Below are 25930 nucleotides of genomic sequence, written 5' to 3'. Positions count from 1 at the left end.
GCGCAAAAGCAAACACTAAAACTTTAACCTTATTTAGTGTTTATTTAGCATGTTTCGTTGCCCGCATGGTGTTAAAACTCTCCCCCTCTCAACTAAAATTACCTGTTTCAGAGACTAGTTCTGTTATTTTGAGTTAAAATGGGAGATTATGAAAAGATAGCTGAATATTTTGTGATTGCTGGACTCACAGAGAGTTCTCTGCCTTTGGATGAAGATTTAGCTTTTCCGAATGCGCAACACAAATTAAGTGATCAGCGAAAAGATCCAATTACAGATATTTGTGTGATTGACAGGTAGGTAGTAGGTTAATCATCACATGCCAATTAAAATGTGTTAAAATGATTGGTGGTAGTATAGAATTTGGGGTGCAAGTGGAGAATCTCCCCCTCACCTTATTTGCTAACCACTAACCCCCTAACCATCAACACGATACTTCACTAGCACCGAATTTGGTGTTAGTGAACCCCCCTATGTTAACTGCTAATCGCAAAGCGTAACAACTAACAGTGAGCCAAATAACCCATAAAACCACTGACCCTGCCCCCTAAGTACCAACATCCCACAGTTTAACCAGTCTAACCTGTAACATACCGGAGGACTTTTTATAAATGTCAAAGTTTTCCTATGTCAAAACTACATTATAATTAGTTTCTATTCAACAGAACACTTGAAGAAACTTGCCCACAAGACTTCACCTGCATTGAATTGACACCAACTGGATTTCCAGCTGATTTAAACCATGGAAGTCTTACCGCCCACAATATATTTTTATGTTACAGAAGGGGAAAGGACAAACCACCTTTAATAGACCTAGGGTAGGCACTAAATATCATCTATTGAATGTGTGCAGATTACAACATTCTATCTAATTTGCCCAAACTTTTTACATGTTGTTGAAAGTCCATTTTTAATTTGGTGCAGAACTGCGAAGTGCAGAACATGGCTTTGTTTATGTAGTTTGCCCAAGCTTTTGTATGTCATTTAAAGTTTATTATACTAGTATTAAACTACTTTAATATCTGTTGTAATAGTTGTATTTTTATTATATATATAAATGTTTTTAAACTGTTTAATTAATGTAATCCAGAAAATACTAGCGTGGCCTGCCTTCTCTGTCACCCCATATTTGGCAGCTAAGATTAACATTCTTTAATTTATTTACCAGGGTTTACTATGAGGGTTTGGAAACAGTAAGATCTGGTATTTCTATTCTGGAAACAACTCCTGCTGGCAGATCAGGAAATGTTAACAATAAAAGTGGTAAGAGTTATTTATATATATAATATATAAAATGTAATCACAGGTCCAAATTTTAAAATGTCAAGGTACCCTTAGGAGTTTATTACCTTTATTTGTAGCTTGTCACAATATTAAGGTTTATTTGGGAAATAGACTGATCATTGCACTATCACTACTGAATAGTGTTTATTTTAAGACATTTTTGTATGATAGGCTAGTCAATTGTTTTTGCATTTGTACTAGATGCTCATGTGGTCATGTATATATACCATATAATATACCTATAAATAATATTTTGCAATTAATATGCCATGTTCAAGTTTAGAATACCAGAAAAATAAATTAAAAATAAAGATATATATTAATATATATATAATATATATCTTTATATATTTCTTAGTTTTCGTAATTTTTACTTGGTAAATAAAAATGTGTTGGTTTTCAAATTATTTGATTAACATCCCACATTTTGTTATGTCATCTTATTCAGTGTGTAAGGTGACAATGCAAAGAGTTAGCAGGCAGACTAACTATCTTAGGGATTATAATATAGGTTTAATATGCAAATTTATGTGCTAGGCACTAGAAATTAGGCATATATTTCTGTTTAAGATAGATTTACTCTTATCAATATCATTGAATAAATATTATAAATTATGCCTAAAGAATTTAGTTTGTAAAAGGTTTTAAAATGCTGTTTTTATTTGTGCCCAAATTTGCTAAATGCAGTTCATATAACATACATTCATTTTGACATACTATTGGCATTGTACTTGTTTTTAATGTATGTAATGATGATGTATGGGTTATGGAACATGTATTGCTGGTAGGCCGAATATGTTAAAATACTTGTATTACCAGAGTAAGTGCAGTGAAGTAGTCATAATGCAATTCTCCACCAATTGGTAGATTATAAACTAAACTGATTTATTACCATATACTGTCATTGTTTGTTTACGTTTGTATGTCATGACTTTTGGCAACTGTTAACTCTAACTTATGTTGAAGTCTCTGAGCGTGCCAGAGAAATAGGATCTTCTCTGTACAATAGAGTTTAACATCAATTGGGAAATCTTAATGTAGTTTTATATATTATAGGCATGGGAAGTCATCCTATTTATCTGACCTACAGAAGAGCAAAGGAAACTGCGCCACAAAACGCTCTTGCTGTCACAGATATTTGTATCATTCTGTCAAATAAAGCTGAAAAGGCACCTTACGCCTTTTGTCAAATAGAGAAAAATCTAAACAAAGGAATTGTGAGTATATAGGCAACTTATTAAGGTATTCATTGTAAAGTTGTGGTTTCATTTGTGTATTTTGTTTTATAATACAGTTCATCCACCTTCATCAAACATATGATTCATTGTAATGTCATATAATAAAATGTTAAATTACAATTACAACCTTATACCCTGCAATTACCATTACATGACTAACCCACAAAACTTCTGATGTTAACATGTCTTAAATTACAGCCTTAAATGCAGAGAACACTAATTATAGTGTTGTTAAAGTAGTGCGTTGCTTATTATGTAAAGGATTTTTCTGTTGTATAGAAAATATTTTGGCTACAAAAAAATTTGGCCTGTTATATTAAAAAGGCCAATTTTAATGTGGCTTTTTGTCTAAATGTGGAAAATTTTGTTTTAGAAAAAAATGGTTTATTATATTGAATAGGCCTATTCTTTATAATAACTTTTCCTTATACCTTATATGAAAATTATATATTTATTAATTTAAAATAAATTTGATTTTTACGTTGTTTAGAAACAGTTTTGGGTAATATAAAAATCTGGTTTATTTATTTTAGATATTAGGTTGAAGGATATGTAGGTGAATCAGAATTATCTGAAATGAAATCACGCGCTCTTTTTATGAGTAATAATTTCTTTTCTCCCACATTCCCATTGTGTATGATTTTGTTTTGAAAACAATGTAACTCTAGCAAGTAAGCACGCTGGGTTTCATGCTTCAGTTATCATGTGATGTTTATATGTTTCCAGATCGGGTCAAATGTTTTCCTTTGTTATAAAAAGTCAATGAGACAAGTGGATTCCATAGCATTTAAAGCAGGTAAGAAATACATCCAAAATAACACTTTTGCAAATTGAAAGAACTTTTTTTTTCAAATTTAAACATTTTTAAAATTGCACCTTTTTTAAATTTGCACCTTTTTAAGTTTAAACCTGTCTTTTAATGCTGGCTATTTTTAGTCACCACTGTGGCCTATACACTAATGGAGAACCAGTTTTATGGTGTATACAGTTCTTCTTTACCTATCTTCCATCTAATATATAACAAGCCTTTTATTCACTTTTAGGTGCATACATCTAAATGAACCTTTTTCTGTTATTTTTATTTTTTTCTTATTGATTTTTATTCAAAAGAACCAGATCAGGGTTTGATTCACAGAATTATAATCGGGTTAGTATTTGGTATTTTTATCACACATAATATCATCCTACGTTCTACCACCTGTAATGTAGGTTTTATCGGACGTAATTGGTTTTGGTCATATACATCTTTTTGTCTAACAGTTAGTCTTGCTGGTCTTATTATTTGGGCGACTTTTTCCGCATAGCCTACATCAATTCTTAATTCTATCATATATTCTATAGTTTCTTTATTGTAATGCAGGTTTCATCGGCCGGTACCCTGCTGATGATTCTGCCTCATTTTTACTCCCTGATTCTGTCCCTTTATTCTGCTTACCCATGGGTGCAACAATAGAATGTTGGTCAAGTAAAACGCGACACCCACTTCCAACTTTCTCATCATTTGTCCTCACAACCGAAACATCAGATAAGGTAAAACATAAACTAAAGCACTAACCTCTCAAAGGAGTTTTTTTGTGTCAAAATAACTGCAAAAGCTGTTTGAATTTCAAAATGTACAAGGCATATTTTAAAAATATTTATTTAGTTTGTGACAATATTTATTTTATTAGGCCTATTTAATTTGTGAATTACCCCAATTCAGGAAAAACGGTAAATCAAAGAAAATAATAGAGCTATATTGTCCACTTTGGGGTAATGGGCCAATCCTGGCCTAAATCCGAAGACCAATAGCAGGCCATACTGCGGAACTTCACCCACATAGAATAGAATATATATTACTTTGGAGTAATTAACCAATCCTGGCCTGGGACCTATGACGTGCCATATAAAATATAATATTGCTCACCTAAGCTATGTATTGTTTCCCAGGTGTTTGGAGCTGTTGTATCATTCTATGAGAGTTATCCTGAAGAAAAACTCACAGACGATCAGAAATATAAGCTTGGTATCTTACGTGGGGACGGACAAAGGTCTAAAACCCCAAGAACCATCCACACCAACAAAGCTATCTGCTTGTTATCAAGATGGCCCATGTTTTCTGCATTTCGAGACTTCCTAATGTATCTTTATCGTATGACTGTATCACCCATTGCCCATCAAGTACCAGTGGAAAGGTATTAATAATATTTTCTTTATTTCAGAAAAAAAACATGTAAAATTTGTTTGAATGTTAAACAAATTTGGTACCCAATGTCACATTTAGTTGCTAAATTGCATTGTCTGCAATTGGGCAGAGTTGACTGTGTTTTTAATGCCTGTTTTAGTGTTTTATTTATTATTTCTCTAGATCTATTGACTGCAAGTTTGACTGTATCCAAGAAAGTATTACTAGAAATAACATTTTCAACAAAATATTATCATGTTGCTGTATTAAACATCCTAAATATTTTTGTTAAATTTATGCAATTTTAAACAAATTTGGTACGCAATGTGACCTTCAGTTGCTTAATTGCTTCGTCTGCAACTGAGCAAAGTTAACTGTGTTTTAATGCCTGTTTTATTTATTATTTCTCAATAGACCTATTGACTGCAGGTTTGAGTTTATCCAAAATAACATTTTCACCAATTATTACCAAGTTGCTTTATTAAACATTCTAAATATTTTTGTTAGAATTTATGCACAATGTATCAATTTATGTTGATAACAAATAACAAATTTATACTGTTCTTCCACAAAAATAGAATCTTTATTATTTTTCCCTAATAACTTTATATGATTTTGTCAATAAATGTTTTCTGTTCAATCAATGTATTATTTTGTTTGTTTTTTTTAATAAATTTTAAAGTTTTTTTTTAAATAAATGTACATGTATTGTTCATCCATAGACACATAGCACACTTCATGCACAATGTGCCTTTCCCAACCTCTCAAAGACCAAGAGTACAATACCAGGTTTGCCATCGTTTATGACTTCTCCCTATACTAACATTGTAAACTTTATAGTCTGAATTTTACTTGTGGAATGCTATTTAACCAAATGATATCTTTACTTCAATTATTTTATTTTATAACAAAAAAACTATCAGTTTATTATATAAAAAGTTTTTATTTTATTTTACAAAAAAACTAGGTACAAAAAAAATAATATATACATGTCTGCAAAAAAAATGTATAAAAAATGAAATTATATAAGTGTTTTTATTTCAGATGTCTCCTATGCACACAACAATAATCACAAGACCACAGATAACACCAATTCCATTAAGGTACAGTTCTGTTCATGCAGTTTAGTAATATTATTACATTATGTGTATTTTATGAGTTTAATTATATTTGATGTCGGTGAGATCCTTTTCAGGGGCCAAGATTTGGGTCATGTTTGGCCCATTACCCACAACACCCAGTATTTTATGTATGCTTTTATTTAGTTTTATACTTTTAGTCATAATTGCTATTTTTCATATTTTTCACACTTGTTTATGATTTGATCCTCAGTGGAGCATCTTTCCTCGCTCTTCTGGACGATTTGGGTCCAGAGAACACCCTAACGCTTCTCGTTCTCGCACTCACTGAGCATAAGATTGTCATTCATTCACTAAGACCTGCAGAAATTACTTGTGTAGCAGAAGCATTGATTACTGTAAGTGTTTCTACAATATTTGTTTCATTTAAAACATGAATGAATGAATTTAACTTTTCCTTGCATGGCGGGGTAACAACATTCGTTATAACACAGGTGTTTTGTTTTATACACCTTATACCTGTTTACGATTTTAAAATTAGTTTTTTATCTTTTTAATGTATGTGGTAGAAGCAGTAGCACGAACCTTTGGGATAAAGCCAGGGGTTACTAACCACTGCAATGTCCATGGTACCGGAAAAACATGGTATAATTTGTTTCTTTCCATTTAAACCAACTTTATTGCCCAATGTGACTTGCAGTTGCTCTGCAATTGAGTAGTACAGTTCACTTTGTTTTTATTGCCTGTTTTACTCTTTTGTTTAATATTTCTTTATTGACCTAATAACTACGCGTTTACTGCCTCCAAGGAAATAATATTGTTTGTTGCTGATGCAAAACTTTTTTTTGAGTCTAATTTTACATTGGTTTATAAAACAAATATATATAATATATATATTTTTTTCCTTATTGAAAATAATCTCTTAGCAGTTTATCTGGTATAAAAAGTTTTGCCGGATAGCAGACAAAAAGTCGGAAATACATTACGTTTTATACCAGATGAGCAGCTAAAGAAATATTTACATTATGCCTGGTATCAAAAGTAACAGAATGTTTACTTTTGGGGTTTAACAGTTACTAGTTTTGAATGAAAATTCGTTTCCTATCCAAGCCTATGTACAAGGAAACCCTTTTATATCATTCATTCCTTATATTGATTTTTAATTCCTTTCCAATCAACAGTTATTGTTTCCATTCAAATGGCAATGTACGTACGTCCCACTTTGCCCCCTGGAGATGGGATATGTAATGGAGGCTCCATGTCCATTCATAGTAGGGGTGGATTCAAGATATTTTGACATCTATGAACCACCATCTGATGTTGCTTGTGTGAACTTGGACACAAATAGCATTACAATGTAAGTATGGCTAACATTATAGTTTTCAGAAATCATGAACATTTTTGCCACCAATGAATTCATTATGCTATTTAGTGGCAATCCTTTAGCTGGCCCAGTTTTATTCTGTAAATGTCCAGTGGACTATTTTTATAATTAAATGGGTTAAGGAAATAATATTAGGATAATGAATTTAATTCTATACCTATATGATAAATCCGAAAATTCTTAATTGCTACTTAGCATTTAAGACAATGGGCAACTCGACATTTATAAATATATTCGTTTATTATAAATAGGGATGCACATTACAGAATTTCGAATCCATGAGATTAGAATCCTTTTGTATTCGAATCTAATTACGGGATTCGGTATTCTGTTTAAAGACGTCATCACACGTCATCTCATATACTATATTACCAATTTTTGAAACTTATTAATTTTGAAAAAAAAAATTTGTGTTTGTGGGACTTTCGAGGTAAACGTTTCGTAACGTCTTTTCATAGACTGCTATACGTTTCATGACGCAAAAACTACCTATTAGTACAATTTTTGATCATTTTACAGCTCATGATCCTACAAGGCTGCTATGAAAGAGTCAATAAACTGACTTTTGTATGTAAAATTATTTTTTCCTATAAATATAAAAAGATTCGAAATTCTAGATTCGAAATAAAGTATTCTAGGATATCCTAGAATACCTAATTATTCTGTAATGTGCATCCCTAATTATAAACCATTATAAACATGATGATTTTCCATAGGACCTCTTTCATATAGCATAGAACACAGACACATTGGAATCAGTGAATCTTATTGAATGTATTCAAATAATAAAGCAAGTCACAAATTACTAATTATAAAGACAGTCACACACACCATAAGAGCCACGTATGGCTTTATTTTGTAATGGAAGAATATATAAATCAATTTTCTGCTTAATGAGAATCAATTATATTTAATTATCATTTTGTTTCTAAATTAAATATTGCCAATTGTCTGGAGTTTGTACAGTTTGAATGCTCAGACTGCTAATAAAATAGTGACAGTATAAAAAAAAAAAAAAATTTGAGTCAAAAGAAAAATTGAGTCAAAAAGAGTCCATTTTGCATTTTTACTAAAATATTGCGATTTTTGTAATAAATATTTGCTAATATACAATTTTGCAATTAAATTTCGCTAATTTTCAATTTTTGCCAGTAATTTTTGTTAAGATCCAATTTTGCGTTTAAATGTTGGTTTGCGACTAAATGTTGCTCTTTTTCTTCAGGATGGAGGAAAAGAAGAGCATTAGTTGGAAGCTTCTTCCAAAGAAACCAGCCAAGCTCCTTAAATCAACTCTTCAAAAATACTTTAAGGAGGTAAAGGAGTGCCCACGGGAGGATTCAAATGGAGGGACGATGATGTCGCTTCAAGATCCTGATATTTCAAGGACAGAGCGCCACCGAAAGATAGACCTTGCGATACAAGTATGTGATATATAGTAGAGTGGAGAAAGATAGAAATGTTTTCAATCTATTTTCTTGTCCCATTTGGTCGTAAATAAAGATCACTCGAAGAATTATAAAACCGTATCCCAACGACTCCAATAGACCGTTTTAATTGTTTAAACCTCGATCAGGATATTTGGATATTATGTGCTAAAGTGTCCTACCCCACTATATATGCTGTTGGTACCAGGCATTTTAACAGTTTAACAAAGACATTTGGACAATTTAAGTAATCATAAAATCGATAAAAAAAAAGATTTTTTTTGTGTCCAAAGTTTTAAATACAAAATAATAAAGTTTTTAGTCCAAAAAACTCCATATTATTCTTAGGAAGCCGTATTGAAACTCACTACATCGATGATGAAAGGTTATCGCCAGTTTCTCCTCCCAATTACTGAGGCTCCTAACTCTGGTACAACTGACCCATCTTCACTATTTAATATACAAGGTGTGTATATACGTAAGCAGTGGCACAGCCAAGGGGTAGGGTTTGGGGGTTATTCCCCTCACCTCTAAAAAAAATATTTATAAAAGAAAAGGACCCTCTCCCCTCTATTTTTTTCTGGCTGCATCACTGTATGGAAGCCTAGAACAAAAAGGGTATCTCCTGTGGTCCACAGACAAAAAAATGCGGACCTTTACTACTGTAAAGAACAAATGATGGTGTTTAAGTTACCCAGCCTGTTTAAACTGATATCTTTAACTGCACCATTATATATGTAAGGTCCCACTGCATGGCATGCCATGTGTCCTAGGATTGAGGCCAGGATTGGCTCATTACATTAATATCTTCAATGCCTCTTTCCAGTATCATTCTCCCATGAGAAACCTTTTCTTATTACATGAATATTGTTCCCATGTTAAAAGCCTCTTCCTACTATATGAGTATTATCCTTGGTGAAAAAACTCTTTTCATCACAGAATTTGTTCGCTCCCGTGAAAGATCCAGTCAGCGCTTCTTCAATTCCCTCGTTGGAACTCAGCTCTTCTCTTCTTTCATCGAGGAGCGATGTTTAACATCCTCCACTGGTATGTCGGATGGGATCTCGGGAAGATCAGGAAGTCTCGTCTTCTTTGATGAATGTATAGATCGTCTCACACCAGACCATGATCACGTACATCTCATTGAAACAGATTCACAAATAAGGTAAGACATTAATTACAATCAGGGAAAACTGGGTAAAATTTGTTTTTTTTTAATGTTTATTATGCATTTTTAATGTGTTTTTTAAATATATGTTTTTTTTAATATTTTTTTTAACTTTTATTAATATTTATTGAGTTAAAACTTTATTATTTTTTGTCTGCTGCTGGTTACAACTTGTGTTTCCTAAACAGCGACCATACTGTTATGATCATGCCACCTGATGAAAAGGGACTCCCACCTGGAGTGGGGTACCAATACACCACATTTCCTGACCTAACGGATGAGTTGTTCATCCTTAATGATGAAGATGCGGGGATGAACAACGACGGCTCCACACGGAGCAGGAGGAAGTCTGAGACCTTCACGTTTGGACATCGAACAAAGCAAGAATTAAGGACAATGCAAAAGGTGTGTGTTTTTGTTGGGTAATGGTCCACTGTTGCCCAAATCCATGGTCCCATGGCGTACCTTAACCTCATTAATATAAAACAGAATGTGCAAATACAGTGTTGGGCTGATGGGCCAAATCTGGCATAAATCCTACGTCCTCAAGGATATCACCCAAATAGAATGAAAAGTTTGTCCACCAGATGAGCTTCTAAAGGCTTATTTACATTATGCCTTGTAACAAAAGTAACAGAATATACATATTCTGTTTCAGTTAACAACCGTAGCAGCATCAAACAAGCTATATTTGTAACAGGAGACTAGTATTTCAGCAATATTTCAGTTTTACAAACTTAATCAACCACATATAGAATAGAATGTTTGTCTTTAAAAGATGATTTACATTATACCTTGTAGCAGAAGTAACAGAATATATATTTTCTGTTCCAGTTGTCCAAGTTCCACAGCGGTGATCCCCAACTTTGGGCCAGATTACTAATGAGCCATACATATGGTGCATGGTTTGCCTGCTTACCTGCTTTTGTCATTGAATGTCGTCACAAATCTGCTGCATTACGAACTGCACATGATGCCCTGCATAGTCTAAAGGACAAAAACTGCATTCCTTTACCTGATGAAACATACTACAGGATGCTCCTACACTTATGTTCTGTATACAACAAGCCAGCTCTTGCTGTGAGAGTGTTTCAGTTCGTACGAAAGACTGGGATCCAATTAAGCGCGATAACCTATGGACTTTATAATAAAGCTGTGTTGGAAGGGACATGGCCATCTTCTAATAGGGATGGGTAAGTTTGCAATTTAAATAAAAAAAAAGCTCTAATTATTTATACTTTTAGTTGCTTTCCTTTTTTATTTTAATATTTTTTTAGGCTTGCGTGCAACATTACAGCATACAACCTTGGCGGTCCCAATTATAAGCCGAGTGCTGAGCGCTATTATTACTTTATAAACATCTTCGGATATTTGGGGTAATGGGCCAACTCTAGCTGAATCCTAGATCCCATGGCGTGCCACAATGGGGGACCTTAAGTTCATAAAATAAGATAGAATAATAAACATCTTAACAAAATTTTTTGTTGTCTTTTTTTATAAATCTTAATGCAAGCAATAACAATAATCCATGGCACCTCAATAAACATCTTAACATATTTGGTGTAGTGGGTAAACTCCAGCCTTAATCCTAGCTGTAGGACCAATAGCGTGCAACACTGCGGGATCTACTCATACAGCATAGAAAAGTTTTCTTATAAAAGTTCTATGTTCGACACCTATCTTTCAGGTATATGCTGTGGTTAAAACTCCGAAACGTATTTCTTGCCACGAGGAAATTCCGTTACGGTCTTCGTCGTTACTCCAAGATGGCTGGGTCAGATGCCAGCTCCGATCTCGATTCTACGAGCCATGCGAGCGTGGAGAGCAACCACACGATGTCTCATCCTCCTCCTGTTCCGGATGTTCGTGTGGAGGAGCCGGATCATCCTCCACAGAAGACACAAGAAGTAAGATTACAATCGATCACAAATGAAGAAGATTGTAAAAGCACCGGTGAGTTGATGTTTTAACTGATAAATTTAACCAATAATTAACAAATTAAACTAAGTTTTCATTGATAAATGAAGCCAATGTTTAATGTTTTAGTTAATAAACTGAACTATTGAGTTTAGTTATTAACATTAGTCAGGTTATATTCTGTTACTTCTGCTACCTGGCATAAAGTAAATAACCTTTTTTTGCGGCTTGTCTAGTTTAAAACTAAGTGTAATTCAGATGCTTTTATTCGGCAAGACTTCATCAGGGAATGTAGTCAAAATAATTTATATTAGCTTCTACATGCATTAAGTGGGTAAAGAGTCGTACCAATAAATATCAAAATTTTGGTAGTAATACTTAATGACTACTGTTAAAATTGTTCCACTTTTCGTTAAAACTATTCCAATATTTGTTAAGCCTGTTCTTACTGATAGCCTACTTAGGTGGACAAAGTGACCACGGATACAACTCGATGCCTAAAGAACAAATAAGACGAGGTTCTCCACACAAAGGATTAAAAGTTACACAAAGTGTAAAGGCAACCCTTACTGAAGAACAACCACAAATTCAAGGTAATTTAGGATGAATGTTTGGCGCAGCCAGGTGGTTCGAGACTTGCAACCCACCCTTTTATAAAACATATATTTTATGAGTAATATTTTTTGTAATGTATTTTTTTTGTGTGTACATATAGTGCCTATTAAGTTGAATGTACAATTCCGTCTATTCCTTTCAATACGGTACCGTTTTCGAGTCATCATCATTTATATTTGCACCAGGATATCACTAGTGCTCCTTTTTTGTGTGGCCTCCTAAACTTTTAGTCTTATCTTATTTAGAAGGTCATTGTCAAGGACCTGTGATAAGGGCCAGATTTGGCCCATTACCAATAATATTTTTGGAATAATATTAGTATAACAGTGTTATGTATTCTATATGTTTTAGTCTTATTTTATTTAGAAAGGTATTGGACACTAGGTTTGACCCATTAGAAGTAATTTCACAATGTTAAAGTAAATGGGTGGTTTTCATTGTCACTTTAAGAACCTGAGATTTAACCAAGATTTGGCTCATTACCCCTGCAGTAATATTGCAGTGTTACATATTCTATATGTTTTCCATCTTTTTTAGACGAAAATTCCAAAAAAAATTTAGACTAAAATTCCATCTTTTTTTGACCAAAATTTTATTGTTTCCATCTTCTTTAGACCAAAAGCCTCCTGTATCCCCCTCTATATCCCTCCATAACTCCAACAACATGGGTAGAAGTGTGAAGCCACCCAATACACTAGATATCCCTGGACCCCACGGGGATAGGATTATTGAGCAACATACTGATCCCGGGTTAAGAAGCGATGAAACTTTAGTGAATGGAGAAGCAGGAGACCCCATGGCTGTGCTGCATATGGGGAATAAAAGTGGTTAGTTGTATTCTATATGCGTGAGGTCCCACAGGGTGGTATGGGATTTAGGACAGGGTTGACCCATTACCTCAAAACATAACCCCTTTTACCCCAACACCCATAGGAAAGTGGCATGTTGGTTGTTGTAGCATTGTAATTGACTTGCCGTGTAATTAATAATGTTGTCCAGTGGTGCAGCCAGAAAAAAAAGTTTCAATCTAAAAAAAGACCTTTAATTTACGAATACAAACAAATATGTTTGATTTACAAACAAAGGTGTTTTTGTTGGGGGGTTCCGAGTCCGACCCCATGAAACCCCCCTGGCTGCGCCACTGCTCTTGCCCAATTATTGCTGATGTATGGCCATTGTTACAGTAATAATTGGATTTATCTTCACTAGCTTTGGTATTAATGCATGTAATGGTAGAACTGGGTGTGAAACATTCAGGATTTCAAACCATATAAAAATTTTCCTGGTGATATAGAATGGTATAAGGTGTAGGATTAGGGACTTAGCGTAGCATATGATCTAGGTGTACGGAACATATTCATAACTTCAAATAATCGTATAATCTCATACTCCAAATTTCCACATCTTATACCCATTACTCATATTCATACAAGGCACACGCATACAAATTTTAACAAGATATTGCAAGCAGAGTTGACTAATTATAGTTGCATTTATAAAACAGTTATAAACATTTGGTCTGCATCTCCAAGCTCTTCCAAATACCAAATCATATAATAAACCCCAAACTGCATTAATATTATTATTATAACAAACCATATAATACACCTCACGCACAAAATTGGGGGCTTTATAATACACCCCCCCGCACACTGCATGTTTTGCTTATCTCACTCAACTAACAGCATCAGGAGAGGTGATCGGACACCGACCTCGTTCTATCCCAGTGTCCCCAGCTCTACATCGTAAACCAGGCCACAGCAGCTTCATGTTCAAGTCGATTGGAAGCACTGGAAGCACTGGTGGTGCGTCCGGTGACTCAAACACAGCATGCCAAGATAAACAACCGACTAACAACCCTAATGAAAATCTTTCTTCTAACAAAACTAACGTTATGCATGGCAGCAATGGTAGTAAAAGCACAGAATGTAGTGTCCAATTAACTACTAATCAACTTTCTCCAATCAACAATCAATCCAATAAAGGTAGAGAATTTAATTCATGTAATTTCATAATTCTAATTTGCTTTTTTGTCGTAGTTAACAATAACGTATTTTTTTCTAGTTTTGAAAAAAAAAATCCAGTTTTTTTCTATTTTTTTTTAAATTTATTTTTCTAGGTTTTTAAAATTTTTCGGTTTATTAGTGATAAATTACACTCTCCAATGTTATGTTTTCTGTAAAAACAGTTTTTATAAAATGTAGAATTTTTCATTCTTTCTTTTTAAAAGTTTTTGTCTTGGAAAATTAGTAATTTTTTTTAGATTTTTTTTTTAATTATTACGTAGCAAACTTTAATTTAAGTTTTGTTTCTTAAAAAACACTTAAGTATTTAGTTTGGTATATATAATTTTAGTTTTGTTGTACTAATAACATGCTTTCTTTGCATTATTTTTTCAACTAATATCGAAAGCCCAATAATTTAACATGTAACATCCAAAATCTAAGGTCTTCCATTAACCCCTGGTTTGTCTGGTCAAGTTGCCGATGATGTTTTCGAAGGAAAAGAAACTTCTGATGAGGACGTGGTGGGTTGAAGTCAACAATTTTATTAAACCTAATTTAAATGCAATATTTTATTGTACAAATGTTTTCGGAAAAGTTGTCTATTCCATTATTAAGATGTTTTTTTATTTTTTTTGTACGTTTTGAGATTCAATCATGTTTGCTTTTTTGTAAATTTTTATTTAGTTTTTAATTTTTTTTTTTCTGTTTTGATGCTCAGTAGTGCGACCCCTGAAACCCCCTGGCTGTGCCACTGCACATAATGATAATTAAATTTCATTCATCCAAGTTTCAGCAGCGTAATCACCTTATTTCCCTCGCAGCACAAAACTCAAGTTTCTAAAACCTCACCGAAACTTGTGAATGGGGCAGCGAAAACCCCTGGTGCTTCCCCTGCTACACCAGAACTCACAAACCTCTTTGGAGGAGACGCTAAGTTTCTCTCGAGCCTCAGTGATTCGGATCAGCTCCGATACCAAGAGCTCTGCTCCCACAGGAGTCCCAGCATCAATGAGTCTTCTGATCTCCCAAGGAGTCCAAGATACGCCTCCCTTTCAACATCCAGGACATCAAGAGGAAGAGCAAGCACATCTTTGTTCCCAGGTTCGGAGGAATGTTAGAAATTTAGAAATGACAAATACCCTGTCAGGATCTGGTTATATGAAATACAAAATATACAAAACACCAACAAATTGTATTATATAAGATATATATAGTAGGGTGGGGCAAGATAGAACACCGTTAACACATAATCTCCAAATATCCTTTTCTTGTTTTAATCAATTAACAACAAATTTTATACCAAATGTGTAACAATATTACCAAAGTATTAATAACCATATATTGAACTCCCAGGTGGTAGCAATGCAGGGGGCATTAGCCCACTTATCGGGCAAAAGTTTTTGTTGGAAAACAAACAGTTTGCGGCAAACCGAAGCAACTTTGATAATTTGACGGCTGACGATATAATGTCACCGGGTAATTCTCCATCTCATACAGGGAAGACAAGGTAAGTTGGAGAAAATAACCAGATATACACAATTGCTTTTTTGACTTTTCCGTATTAAGCGTATTAGGAAGTATTTTCAATTTTTAAAAACATATTTTTTTGGCCTAATATTTTTTACAAAAAAAGACCACAAATAGTATTTATTACCTCCTGGAGTAGTTGTTTTGTTATTTCTGTATTAGGTAAATTAATATCTGTATTACTTTTTCGTATAAAGTTCCTTAATAATCAAATATGCAAGAAGTTTTTTTGTCTTCTGTATTTTTAAGTTCTATGTGGGTGAGGTCTTTGTTGTGAACCTGGGTATACGCCAGATTTGGCCCATTACCCCAACCTGTTACCCCAGTGTTGCTATCACAACACTCATCATAAGTATTTATCCCCCCCAAAATATCAAAATTTATTTGCCAGCAGCATCCTTGCGAGGAAGAACCGATCACCGAGTCGGTTAATTGCTTCGTCACCATCGCCACGGAAACGATCACAAACAACGCGCGTCATTGGTGGGTTTGAAATTTAAATTGTCCAATCATGAGTTAAATATTTTTAATAAATGTTTTAGACAGTGGTTAAAAGGTTAATTTGACAATGGTTATAAAGGAATTGGTGCATTTTATATATTGAGAAAAGTGATATACTGGTGATACATATTACAAATTACAATCCAGTAGTATAAAAGAAATACTGTATGATTTAATAATGTAAATGTGATTGTGAATATAACATAACAGTGATACTGACAAGTTTTTTAAACTTTCCTGATCAAATACATGTATTCTGTTATATTTTCCAGGTAGTAACTCACTGGTTGTAGTAGATGGTGTAGCAATGCTTACAAGCACTCCGTTGCGCCCTGTTGTTGAAACTACAGGTACGTGTACGTTATATATTTATATTAGGTTGGGGGAAGATGGGACACTCTTTGCTCTATTTTCTCGTCACATTTAGTAGTAAACAAAGAACATTCAAAGAATTATAAAACTATATCCTCACGACTCCCATAGACTGTTGTTAATTGATTGAAACAGGATCAGGATATTTGGATATTATGTGCTAAAGGTGTCCCGTCTTCCTCCATCCTACTATTATATGTATTATATTAATAATGTTATGTATATGTGTATATTTGTACATATATGTATAATAATAAAAGGCAGCCCCTAAAATTGGTTAGTGTAATTCTTTAGTGTTTCATCTGGTAAAAACGTAGTGTAATTCCTTTGTTTCGTCTGTCATATGGCAAGACTTTATCAGGGAGTGTGGCTTGCCGGACAAAACACCAAAAGTACACCATATTATATATATTTTAACCATTCACTATCATATTTCAATTATCCATAAACCCACAGCTCCTACAGACCCATTGTCCGCCACCGATTCGAGCAACGCTGGAAATCCAACTTCACTTACTCGTAAAACATCTGCTCCAAACCTTAACAAACAAAGAGTGGAGAGACAGGACATCAGCCACCTTGCAACTGACCCACTGTCGCCTTACTCTAAAGGAACTTCTCCTGAAGTTGTGGAATCTGTACCAGTACCAGGAATTTCTATGAGTATGTATTACTATTTGAAGTAATGGGCCAGTTCTGGCCTAAATCCTAGGACCTATGGCGGGCTACGCTGCAGGACCCCATATAGCATAGAATAGAATGTATCACAATTGGGAGTCTGGGACCCTGGTATAATGTTTTTTAAATATAAAAAGAAGAAAAAACATAACTAATTTAAAACTTTTCTCAAATTTACCCTTACAAATTATTTCAAATTCTCACTTTTCAAAAGCTGCGAAGTTATAGTAAATTTTTTTAAAACCAATATTTTTAATTTTTTTTTAAATTATTTTTTTTTCAAAATTTTTAGGTCGTTCCACAAACAGTTTAAGTCGCCACCTCGTTGATGAAATTGAAGACTATTTGAAGCGAGACGAGCTGGTTCGATGTTCCTCGGATGCCACTCTCATCGCTCATCAGATGGAGAGGGTGGAAAAGATAAAGAATGAAATTAATGCTGTAAGATATATATTTAAATATAATATGTAGAGATTAATACTGTGAGATTTTGTGATATATTATAGTGGGGTGAAAGATGTGTAATCTTTTTATTCTATTTTCTTATCCCATTAAGTCTTAAGCAAAAAACATTCAAAAAATTAATAAACCGTATCCTAATATAATGTATCTATATGTATGGCTATAATGTACAGAGATCAACACTAAAGTTTTGATATATTACACGTTTCACTTTTTATATTTATATTTTTATTAGAAAAAAATGTCCATTACCCCAAAATTTCTGTTATTGGTAGTAATTTTAAAAATAATTGGTTAAAAATTGTTCTATTTATTTGCTTAGTTACCAGAGGTGTTGAATGAAGATGGAGAATCAAGTCCGAACACTCAGCGTAAAAATGAAAATATGGGTTTAGTCAGGTAATCTGTAACATTTGTAGTATGTAGTACTGTGGGGGAAGATGGGACACTTTAGCACCTAATATTCAAATATCGTGATCGTGTTTTAAACAATAAACAACAGTTTATGGAAGTCGTGAGGATATGGTTTTAAATTCTTCGAATGTTCTTTGTTTACTAGCAAATGGATCGAGAAAATAGAATGAAAAGGTGTCCCATCTTCCCCCACCCTACTATATATATATAATTTGGTATAACACATTGCAGAAACAAACAGTTTTAGTTTTTTTAATATTTCTATTTTTTAGTAAATGTAACATTTAATTTGAGTGGTTATAAAGGCTTGGGTGCATTTTATATATTGGTAAGAGAGATATACTTATAGTATAACAACCCAACAGTATAAATAATGTAGATTCTTATCTGTCTGTGCAGGTGGAGGCCTAATGTGCTTATCTGGTATAAAAACGTATTGTATTTCTGACATTTCGTCTGCTGTCTGGCAAGACTTTCTTAGACAAAACAAAACTTCGAAAATGGACGACCTTTATTTATAGCGGTTAAAAAACTAAAATAACAATGTATATATATATAACATAATAGCCGTACTGACCAACTTACTATAATTTACAGATCCAACACTTTCCACAACGATCAATCCACCCCCTCTAATACTTGGTTCAGTTCAGGCTCAAAATTCAACAGTTTATTGAAAGCCACCACAGTTGGCATGGCAACCAAAGCAAAGAAGGTCGCCTCCAATCTCGCCAAGGATCTAAATGAAACTATGCAAGCAAGTCTGGCATACTATACACCAGAAAAAGTAAGAAAATTTATAAAAAGTTGTTTATTTTAAGTAATAGAAGTGTTTACCCTCATAGGATGGACCTGAATAGTGAATCAAAACAAAGGCAATTTTTTACCGAAAAAGTCAAAATAAGTATAATATTAAAAAATATGTCTGGCACCAACAAAAAACATTTAAAGCACGAACAAAAGCAAAGTTTGGTAAATCACGTTCATGATTAAAAACATATTTACATTCAATTTTAAGAAAAAGATGATCGGAACACCTAGCAGACAAAATAGCCATTCATATTTATTCTGTTATTTTCTGCAGATCAAAGGTTCATTAACAGACTTAACTGGTAATTCCCAAGAAGACATCAGACCATCAAATGAAGAACCATCAGCTAAGCGGAATCTTGAGGCCAAAGGATTTGATCTTTACAGCAGTCAATCGAGTCTAAGGAGCAGTGATAGCTTACACAGTGCAATAGATTCAAAACCGGGTTTGTATATTATTGTATTGGTTGGTTTATACAGTGTATTTATACGAAGTTAGGCACATGGCACGGATACTGGATTTAAACCCGCTGTGGGCGTATGTGTCACACAACCCCTTAGTGACCACTGGGTTGGAGCAATTGACATTAAATTCTTTCCCAAGGACACATACGCCCACAATGGTAAAAGTTACAGCATTGCTGGAATGTGTTTTAATGCCCCTCATGCTCACTGTCAAGTTTCAACATAAGATAGTTCTTATAAAACATTACAAAAAACAATTAACCCCAAAGTTACTTCGAAAGCAGGCACGAGGTGTATGATAGCGAACACAATTTCTTTACAATTCTTGGTACATTTTCTTCAAATTTTTATTGTTTCTGATTTTAAGGTGATCGAGTGAAACGGCGACCTGGTGGTAAACATCGACCACAGAAACTTGAACGACCTCTCAGTATGCCACAGTTTGGTAAGTAAACATGTTATAATACTGTGGTTTTCAAACTGCATCAGTGGTGGGGTAGCCAGAAATAAGAGGGTGGTGGGTCTAAAAACACTTTTTTTTAACCTTCAAATAAAAATTTGCAACGATAAAAGTTCGGAATCCATTTTTCTAATAGAATGTGGAGTAATGATTTGGTACTAACGAAATGCATTGAGATAATGGGCCAATTCTGGCCTAGAGCATAGGACCCATGACGTACCAGCTGTGGGACCTCACCCACATAGAATAAAATGCTCCATTTTAATAAATATAAAATATATATAGTAATAAATTAATTACAGTATTGTAACTTAGAATTTAATTTTTACCTTTGGTTTGACACACCCCGTTTTTATTTTTCCTGAGGATGTCATGTTTATGCTGACATCTTAATATGATGTCATAATGAGTTGATAATCTTTAGATTCTGGAAGTGGAAACATTCCTCCTCTTGCGTCATCTTATCTTTCCATCCCCGGCGTAAATTCAACCGATCCCAACATCACGTCATCCATGACTTCTTTAAACAATAAAGTAAGATTGGGCTTATTGTGAAGGGTGCTAGGATACGTAACAGACAAAAATCCGATCAATTGTTTAATAAAAGAAATAAATTTCGCCTTAATGGCATCTTCGGTATCTTAAAGTAAGAATGCGCTTACAGAAAATTTGTAATATTTAAAAAGATTTTACAATAATTACCTTAAAACAATGTTAAATTAAAGAACAATCTGCCTAATTCTAACTGTAATAAAGTCTGCAAATTTAGGTTGTTATTTTCTGTTTTAACTTTTCATTTTTTATTTGTTCCTGTTTTCATTTATTTCTTTTTCATTTCATTTATTTCTTTTTCAGGTGTTATTTTCTGTTTTAACTTTTCATTTTTTATTTGTTCCTGTTTTCATTTATTTCTTTTTCATTTCATTTATTTCTTTTTCAGGTGTTATTTCCTGTTTTAACTTTTTTATTTGTTTGTCTCATTCCAGGGCACATCAGATGTTGAAGTAACGATCAGCAGTTGTTCAAAGTGCCATAAATGCGGAAGTCTTGTTTATGATGAAGAAATAATGGCTGGGTGGATTGCTGATGAATCAAGTCTGAATACTCAGTAAGATTTTTAGTGGGTGGGGTCCTACAGTGTGGCTTGCCATAGGGCCTAGGATTTAGGCCAGGATTAGCCCATTACCCAAATGCTATTTTTATAGCTAGCAGAACAAAATCAATTTTTAAGGGATATTTCTTGAAATGTGTTTATCAAATAATCTTTAAGTTAAAAAAGGACGCCCCAAATTATGAGTTCAATCTGTTTTAATCATATTGGCAATCTACCTTAAACTGACATGCCATTTAGGATATCAGAAGAGCCACCAAATATGCAATTGAAATACTCTATTTTTTTTTCTGTGTTTAAAATTTTTTATTAAAATTATTATTTTATTATTTTGTTTTATTTTTCAGTTGTCCTTTCTGTAACTCTCTATTTGTGCCATTCCTTAACATTGAGATAAAGGTAAGATCATGTTATACAAGCTTTTATATTACTTTGGTTAGAATTAGGGCTACCATATTACTAAATGCTTGAAAAAATGTTTTTTTTACTATTTTGTCAAAATAAGTGTTTTGTTTTTTTGTCGGGCAATTTTTTTTATTTCACTGTTTTGCCAAATTAACTGTTGTTTTTTTTTGAATTTTATTTTGAAGTAAATTTTTTTTTTTTCAATTTTTTTTGTAGTATTTTTCTTAACATTGATTACCAAGCAATAACTTTATGTTTCTATAAAGGATTTCCGGCAGTCCGAGTCCAACAAATTCCACGCTTCAAATTTCCTCTCAACCTCACATGAGAAGATATCGGACTCTACAAATAAAACCACAGAATCTCTTTCACCAGTTGCTGAAGGCTATGCCGGTTCATTTGTCCTCCCCCTCACACCAGATGCTACAATACAGAGCCCGGACTTGCAGCAAAATCAAGCTGCTGATAAGTCATGTGTTGAACAATCAGAACAGAAACCACAACTAATGCCCACACCCCCCAACACACCACTACTGATTGATATCGGGACCACCGACACCCAAACCACCCCCACTACACCAACAAACAGTAATTTTAACTCGTTGCCAAAGGATTTAAACCCAACTCCATCATCAAGGTATGTTGAATGTAACAGCTATTATAGCACGGGTGTTCTGTTTCATACACCACGTGCCAGCTTACAAGTCACACCGTATGTAACTTTGTGAGTAATTATTGTTTTAGCAGGTGCACTAACCACTGCCACAGCACCAGATACATAAAATTATTCAATTTAACTAAACAAAAAACATTGTATTAATGAGACATTTATCATTAAAACATATTGTTTAAGACCGTCTAGGTGTTGGGATAACGGGCAAACCCTGGCCTTAATCCCACGTTCTATGACATGCCTCACCATATGATCTACCCTTACAGAATATTATATGGTGTTTAGTTACTGTATTTATAACATGAGCTTTATATTACAGTGATAACCCCCCTCATTCTCCATTATCAAACAAATCTTCCGCTACAGAGGTAAGCTTACATTAACATTTGTATTGAATAAATGAATGTAACTTAATATTACTCTAGCGTGGTGGAAATTACTTTTGTTATAACACTGATGTTCTGTTTCATACACCTCATGCTCACTAACAAGTTAACTTTGGGGGTAATAATTTTTTTAGATTTTTTTTTCTGTATGACTGACAATTTTTGCAACCCATTACCAACCACTGGGCTGAAGTAATTGCCATTAAAGAGTCTTGCTTAAGGCCAAAGGCTTATATGCTCACAGTAGAAGCGGCCAACTTTGTAGAAGCAGCCAACTTTGAACCCGTAAACGCAGGCATGCTACCATTATGCCACGGTGTTTGACATTAACTCAATAATACAACATAGTCATCACAGGAAAGCCACAGTGCAGGGATGAGCCTCGGGGACAGCCAGTCTGAGTTAAACGGGCCATCTGTATCTCAGATACTTGAACCAGTGACCGTTCCCTACCTAAGTTCACTTGTTTTGCGAAAAGAATTGGAAAATCTGCTTGAAAACGAAGGAACAAAAGTCTTACTGGAGCCTGGTTTCGTTGACCATCATCCTATTATATATTGGAACTTGGTGGGTTGATATTTAGGTTAATAAGGTTTTAACATCGAGTGTTTATTTATTCACTGCATGTTAACTGTTGGATTAAATAAATATCCTTTGCACGCTGTCAGTGCAACATGTTACACTTTTTAACTGGCACTCTTTTTTACACTTTTTATCCATAGTGTGTTTTAACAACTGTTGTTTGGTTGTTATTTCCCTCTTTTTACCTTTAAATACAATGATTTTTACTATGCCCAATTGCCCATTATTACCTCGTCCCAATTTATAGAACCCATGGCATGCCACACTGCAGGGACCTCATCATATAGAATAGAATGGAATAAAATAAAATAGTTTTTCGAAGAGATAAATAAATCGAAGAGATAAATAAATCTTATGTGATCTTCCAGGTTTGGTGCTTCAGGCGATTAAATCTTCACTCGAATCTTTACAAGATTTTACTTCGATCGCAACTTCTGCAACAAAATTCAAAGGTCCCCCCCAACAAAAAGGACAATGTTGTCATACACCTGATGTGGGATAACCTTAAACTACATTTGGATGGAGACAAACCACCTTTGTATTGTGCCTGGCATCAAAGTAAGTGGTATTTAAATAATGTTGCAATTGTAACAAACATTAAGAGTAAAATTTGGCCAAAATTGTTGTAATTATAAATCAAATCAAAATGTTTCGTTAAAGTTAATTTAGCCAAAGTTGTTCTAATTTTTAATTGTGACAAAATCTTTATTACCAATTAAATTTTGCCAAATATAAGATCCAATGTTAATTATAAATTGCGTCAAAATTTTTTCTTTATATTAAAGTAAAAAAATCTTTGTTTTTCAACAAAATATTTCTTTTACAGTAATGACGAATGGTCCAAGTGAAGAATATCAATCGTACTCCCAATCTTTCCTCTCCGATATAAAGGAAAGCATCATGCAGGATGATGTGTTGGGTCCATTAGTTGCGGTGCTAAACGAACTGAATGTTCAACGTGGGATCCGCAGAAGTGCTTATCGGGAAATTCTCTACTTCATTATTGTAGCTCTTGGGAAAGCTTCAATCGACACAAGTGAGTTTATATTTGAATAAAAATATGGACGATGCCATTTAGGCGAAATATTTATATTATATTATACAATTTTGCTAGACTTGACTTTTGTCTGTTATTTTTCTATTTGACCAACAGACTGCTGATGCCATTTAGGCAAAATATACGCCCTTTTATATGGACTGCTATGTCATTTTTCAATTCAAATTTCGCCTAAATGGCATTGTTAGACTGAAATATATATTTTATATTATTCAAATTGGTAGACTTGATTTTTATCTGTTACATTACGTTTCCCAGATGCTTACTATGTAGGTTTTGTATAATTTTTTATGCTAACTGTTTTTTAATGCTAACTGTTGGTTATATTATGAACATAGCCGTACACCTCATGCTTACTGTTGGTTACACTACACCTTATGCTCACTGTGTGTATTCCTATGACCCTACATTCCCCAACACTACTACAGTTCCTATGTCAAAATACGACACCATTATTTTAAATTACATTTTTTACATTAAAACATTTATGAGTTGATTCGGCCGAATTTATTCGGCACAAATGAACCAATATTCGGTTTTGGCCAAAACGTTTTTTAACGATTCGGTGCATCACTGTTTTTAAGTACATTTCTTACATTAAAATACTTTTTATTTCAGTTGCATTTGACCGTGAATATCGTCGAGCGTTCGAACTTCTCAGTCCTGCAGAGCGTGCCCTCACTCATAAATGCGACCGTCCACCAAATGATCACGCAATTGACTGCCGTGAAATATTTGGTGAACTCGACCTTTATAAATAAAATAGCACGCCAATATTATGTTGTAACAATCGTCACTGTGACGTTTAAGGGTGCTATAGTGGTTGCGTATAGCTTTACATTCACAAGTTGCAAGCTTTTTATTATTTGTATGTTAAAGGGTTTTACCGTCGTCTAAATGCGTACAATGTTATAAACAAACGTTGTATGAATTTGCAATGTGTTCGTATTGTTTAATGTGCTTTTGTAACTTTAAATTGCCGTCTCAACTAAGTCGTGCACAATTTTGCAAAAATATGCAAGAACAAACAAAGAAATCAGCTTTGTGTTTATTTCTTTGCTAGTTTTTCATAACATTTAAATATTGTTAACCAAAATGTCCTATTATCGTCAAATAACGTTGTATATGTTGATTTTATTTCAGTAACTGCCATATTTTTAATTGAAACCTTAAATTTTGAGTCAATTTGGTTGACACAGTCGTGGTAAAGCTGCTTTTGCATGATATATTTAATAAACGCTTATCATGATCGTGTTTTTGTTCATTTAATTCAATGTACGCAGGAGTAGAACAAATTTGTCAAGCTTATTTAAGACTATTTGGGAGATATTTAGGCTAAAAAGTAATTATGTTTAAGTTTGTCAGGCTTATTTAAGACTATTTGGGAAATATTTAAGGTAAAAAATAATCATGTTTATGGCCGTTAAAACATATTTAGTGAAGGAAAACATTTTTAGGAAGGCACAAAAAATGTCTAAATCGGGTATAAAAAATGTCCCAATAATTAGATTATTTGAAAATAAGAATTTGCATTTAGATAAAAAATAATATCGTTGTGTGGTTTATTTTTGTTGATTGTAAAGAAAAAAGTTAAGAAAAAAAGTTTAAAAAATTCATTGACTACGTTAAGAAAAAAAAATATCGTTGTGATATTACGACGATTTTATTTTTTTTTCTAAAAAACATTTTAATATTCAAATAATTTTATTACAATCACATCAACAAAAATAAAACCACACAACGATAACTAA

The 25930-nt window shown here is 33.5% G+C and overlaps 2 protein-coding genes and 2 non-coding genes across 10 annotated transcripts in view; all 4 read left to right on the top strand.

Annotated features, from left to right (window-relative positions):
* Positions 1–89: 89 nt before the first annotated feature.
* LOC100179630 (C-myc promoter-binding protein) lies at positions 90–25433 on the top strand. 7 transcript variants are annotated; one of them, XM_018816426.2, is made up of 40 exons: positions 90–293; positions 663–815; positions 1166–1260; positions 2338–2498; positions 3246–3315; positions 3880–4049; positions 4449–4693; positions 5406–5472; positions 5728–5786; positions 6016–6160; positions 6944–7119; positions 8369–8567; positions 8919–9036; positions 9510–9735; positions 9927–10143; positions 10573–10931; positions 11426–11691; positions 12120–12248; positions 12885–13097; positions 13956–14255; positions 14718–14797; positions 15098–15377; positions 15630–15783; positions 16195–16286; positions 16577–16654; positions 17133–17339; positions 17647–17795; positions 18139–18215; positions 18828–19017; positions 19315–19486; positions 19873–19950; positions 20390–20499; positions 20952–21073; positions 21424–21475; positions 21748–22118; positions 22474–22522; positions 22889–23107; positions 23491–23680; positions 23949–24158; positions 24798–25433. In XM_018816426.2, the coding sequence occupies exons 1-40, from the start codon at positions 139–141 to the stop codon at positions 24938–24940; spliced, it is 6546 nt and encodes a 2181-aa protein (XP_018671971.1). In that variant the 5' UTR covers positions 90–138; the 3' UTR covers positions 24941–25433. The 7 variants fall into 7 exon arrangements, with proteins under 7 accessions (XP_018671971.1, XP_026695127.1, XP_018671969.1 ...); XM_026839326.1 differs by having other exon boundaries at positions 12111–12248; positions 16198–16286; positions 17142–17339; XM_018816424.2 differs by having other exon boundaries at positions 12111–12248; positions 16198–16286.
* On the top strand, positions 1979–2044 carry mir4112 (microRNA 4112). The gene has a single exon (NR_034508.1). It is a non-coding gene; the product is annotated as a microRNA 4112 (primary transcript).
* Positions 6693–6766, top strand: mir4179b (microRNA 4179b). The gene has a single exon (NR_048945.1). It is a non-coding gene; the product is annotated as a microRNA 4179b (primary transcript).
* A 94-nt stretch (positions 25434–25527) lies between the features above and the next one.
* LOC104266718 (C-myc promoter-binding protein-like) overlaps positions 25528–25930 on the top strand; it is a 3520-nt gene continuing 3117 nt past the window's right edge. Inside the window, exon 1 of the mRNA XM_018816430.2 lies at positions 25528–25535. Coding sequence (XP_018671975.2) covers positions 25528–25535 — 8 coding nt within the window. The remainder of the gene's footprint in view (positions 25536–25930) is intronic.

Source organism: Ciona intestinalis, unplaced genomic scaffold, assembly GCF_000224145.3.
Source record: "Ciona intestinalis unplaced genomic scaffold, KH HT000184.2, whole genome shotgun sequence".
NCBI classification, from domain to species: domain Eukaryota; kingdom Metazoa; phylum Chordata; class Ascidiacea; order Phlebobranchia; family Cionidae; genus Ciona; species Ciona intestinalis.
This window is presented reverse-complemented; position numbering and strand designations above follow the sequence as displayed.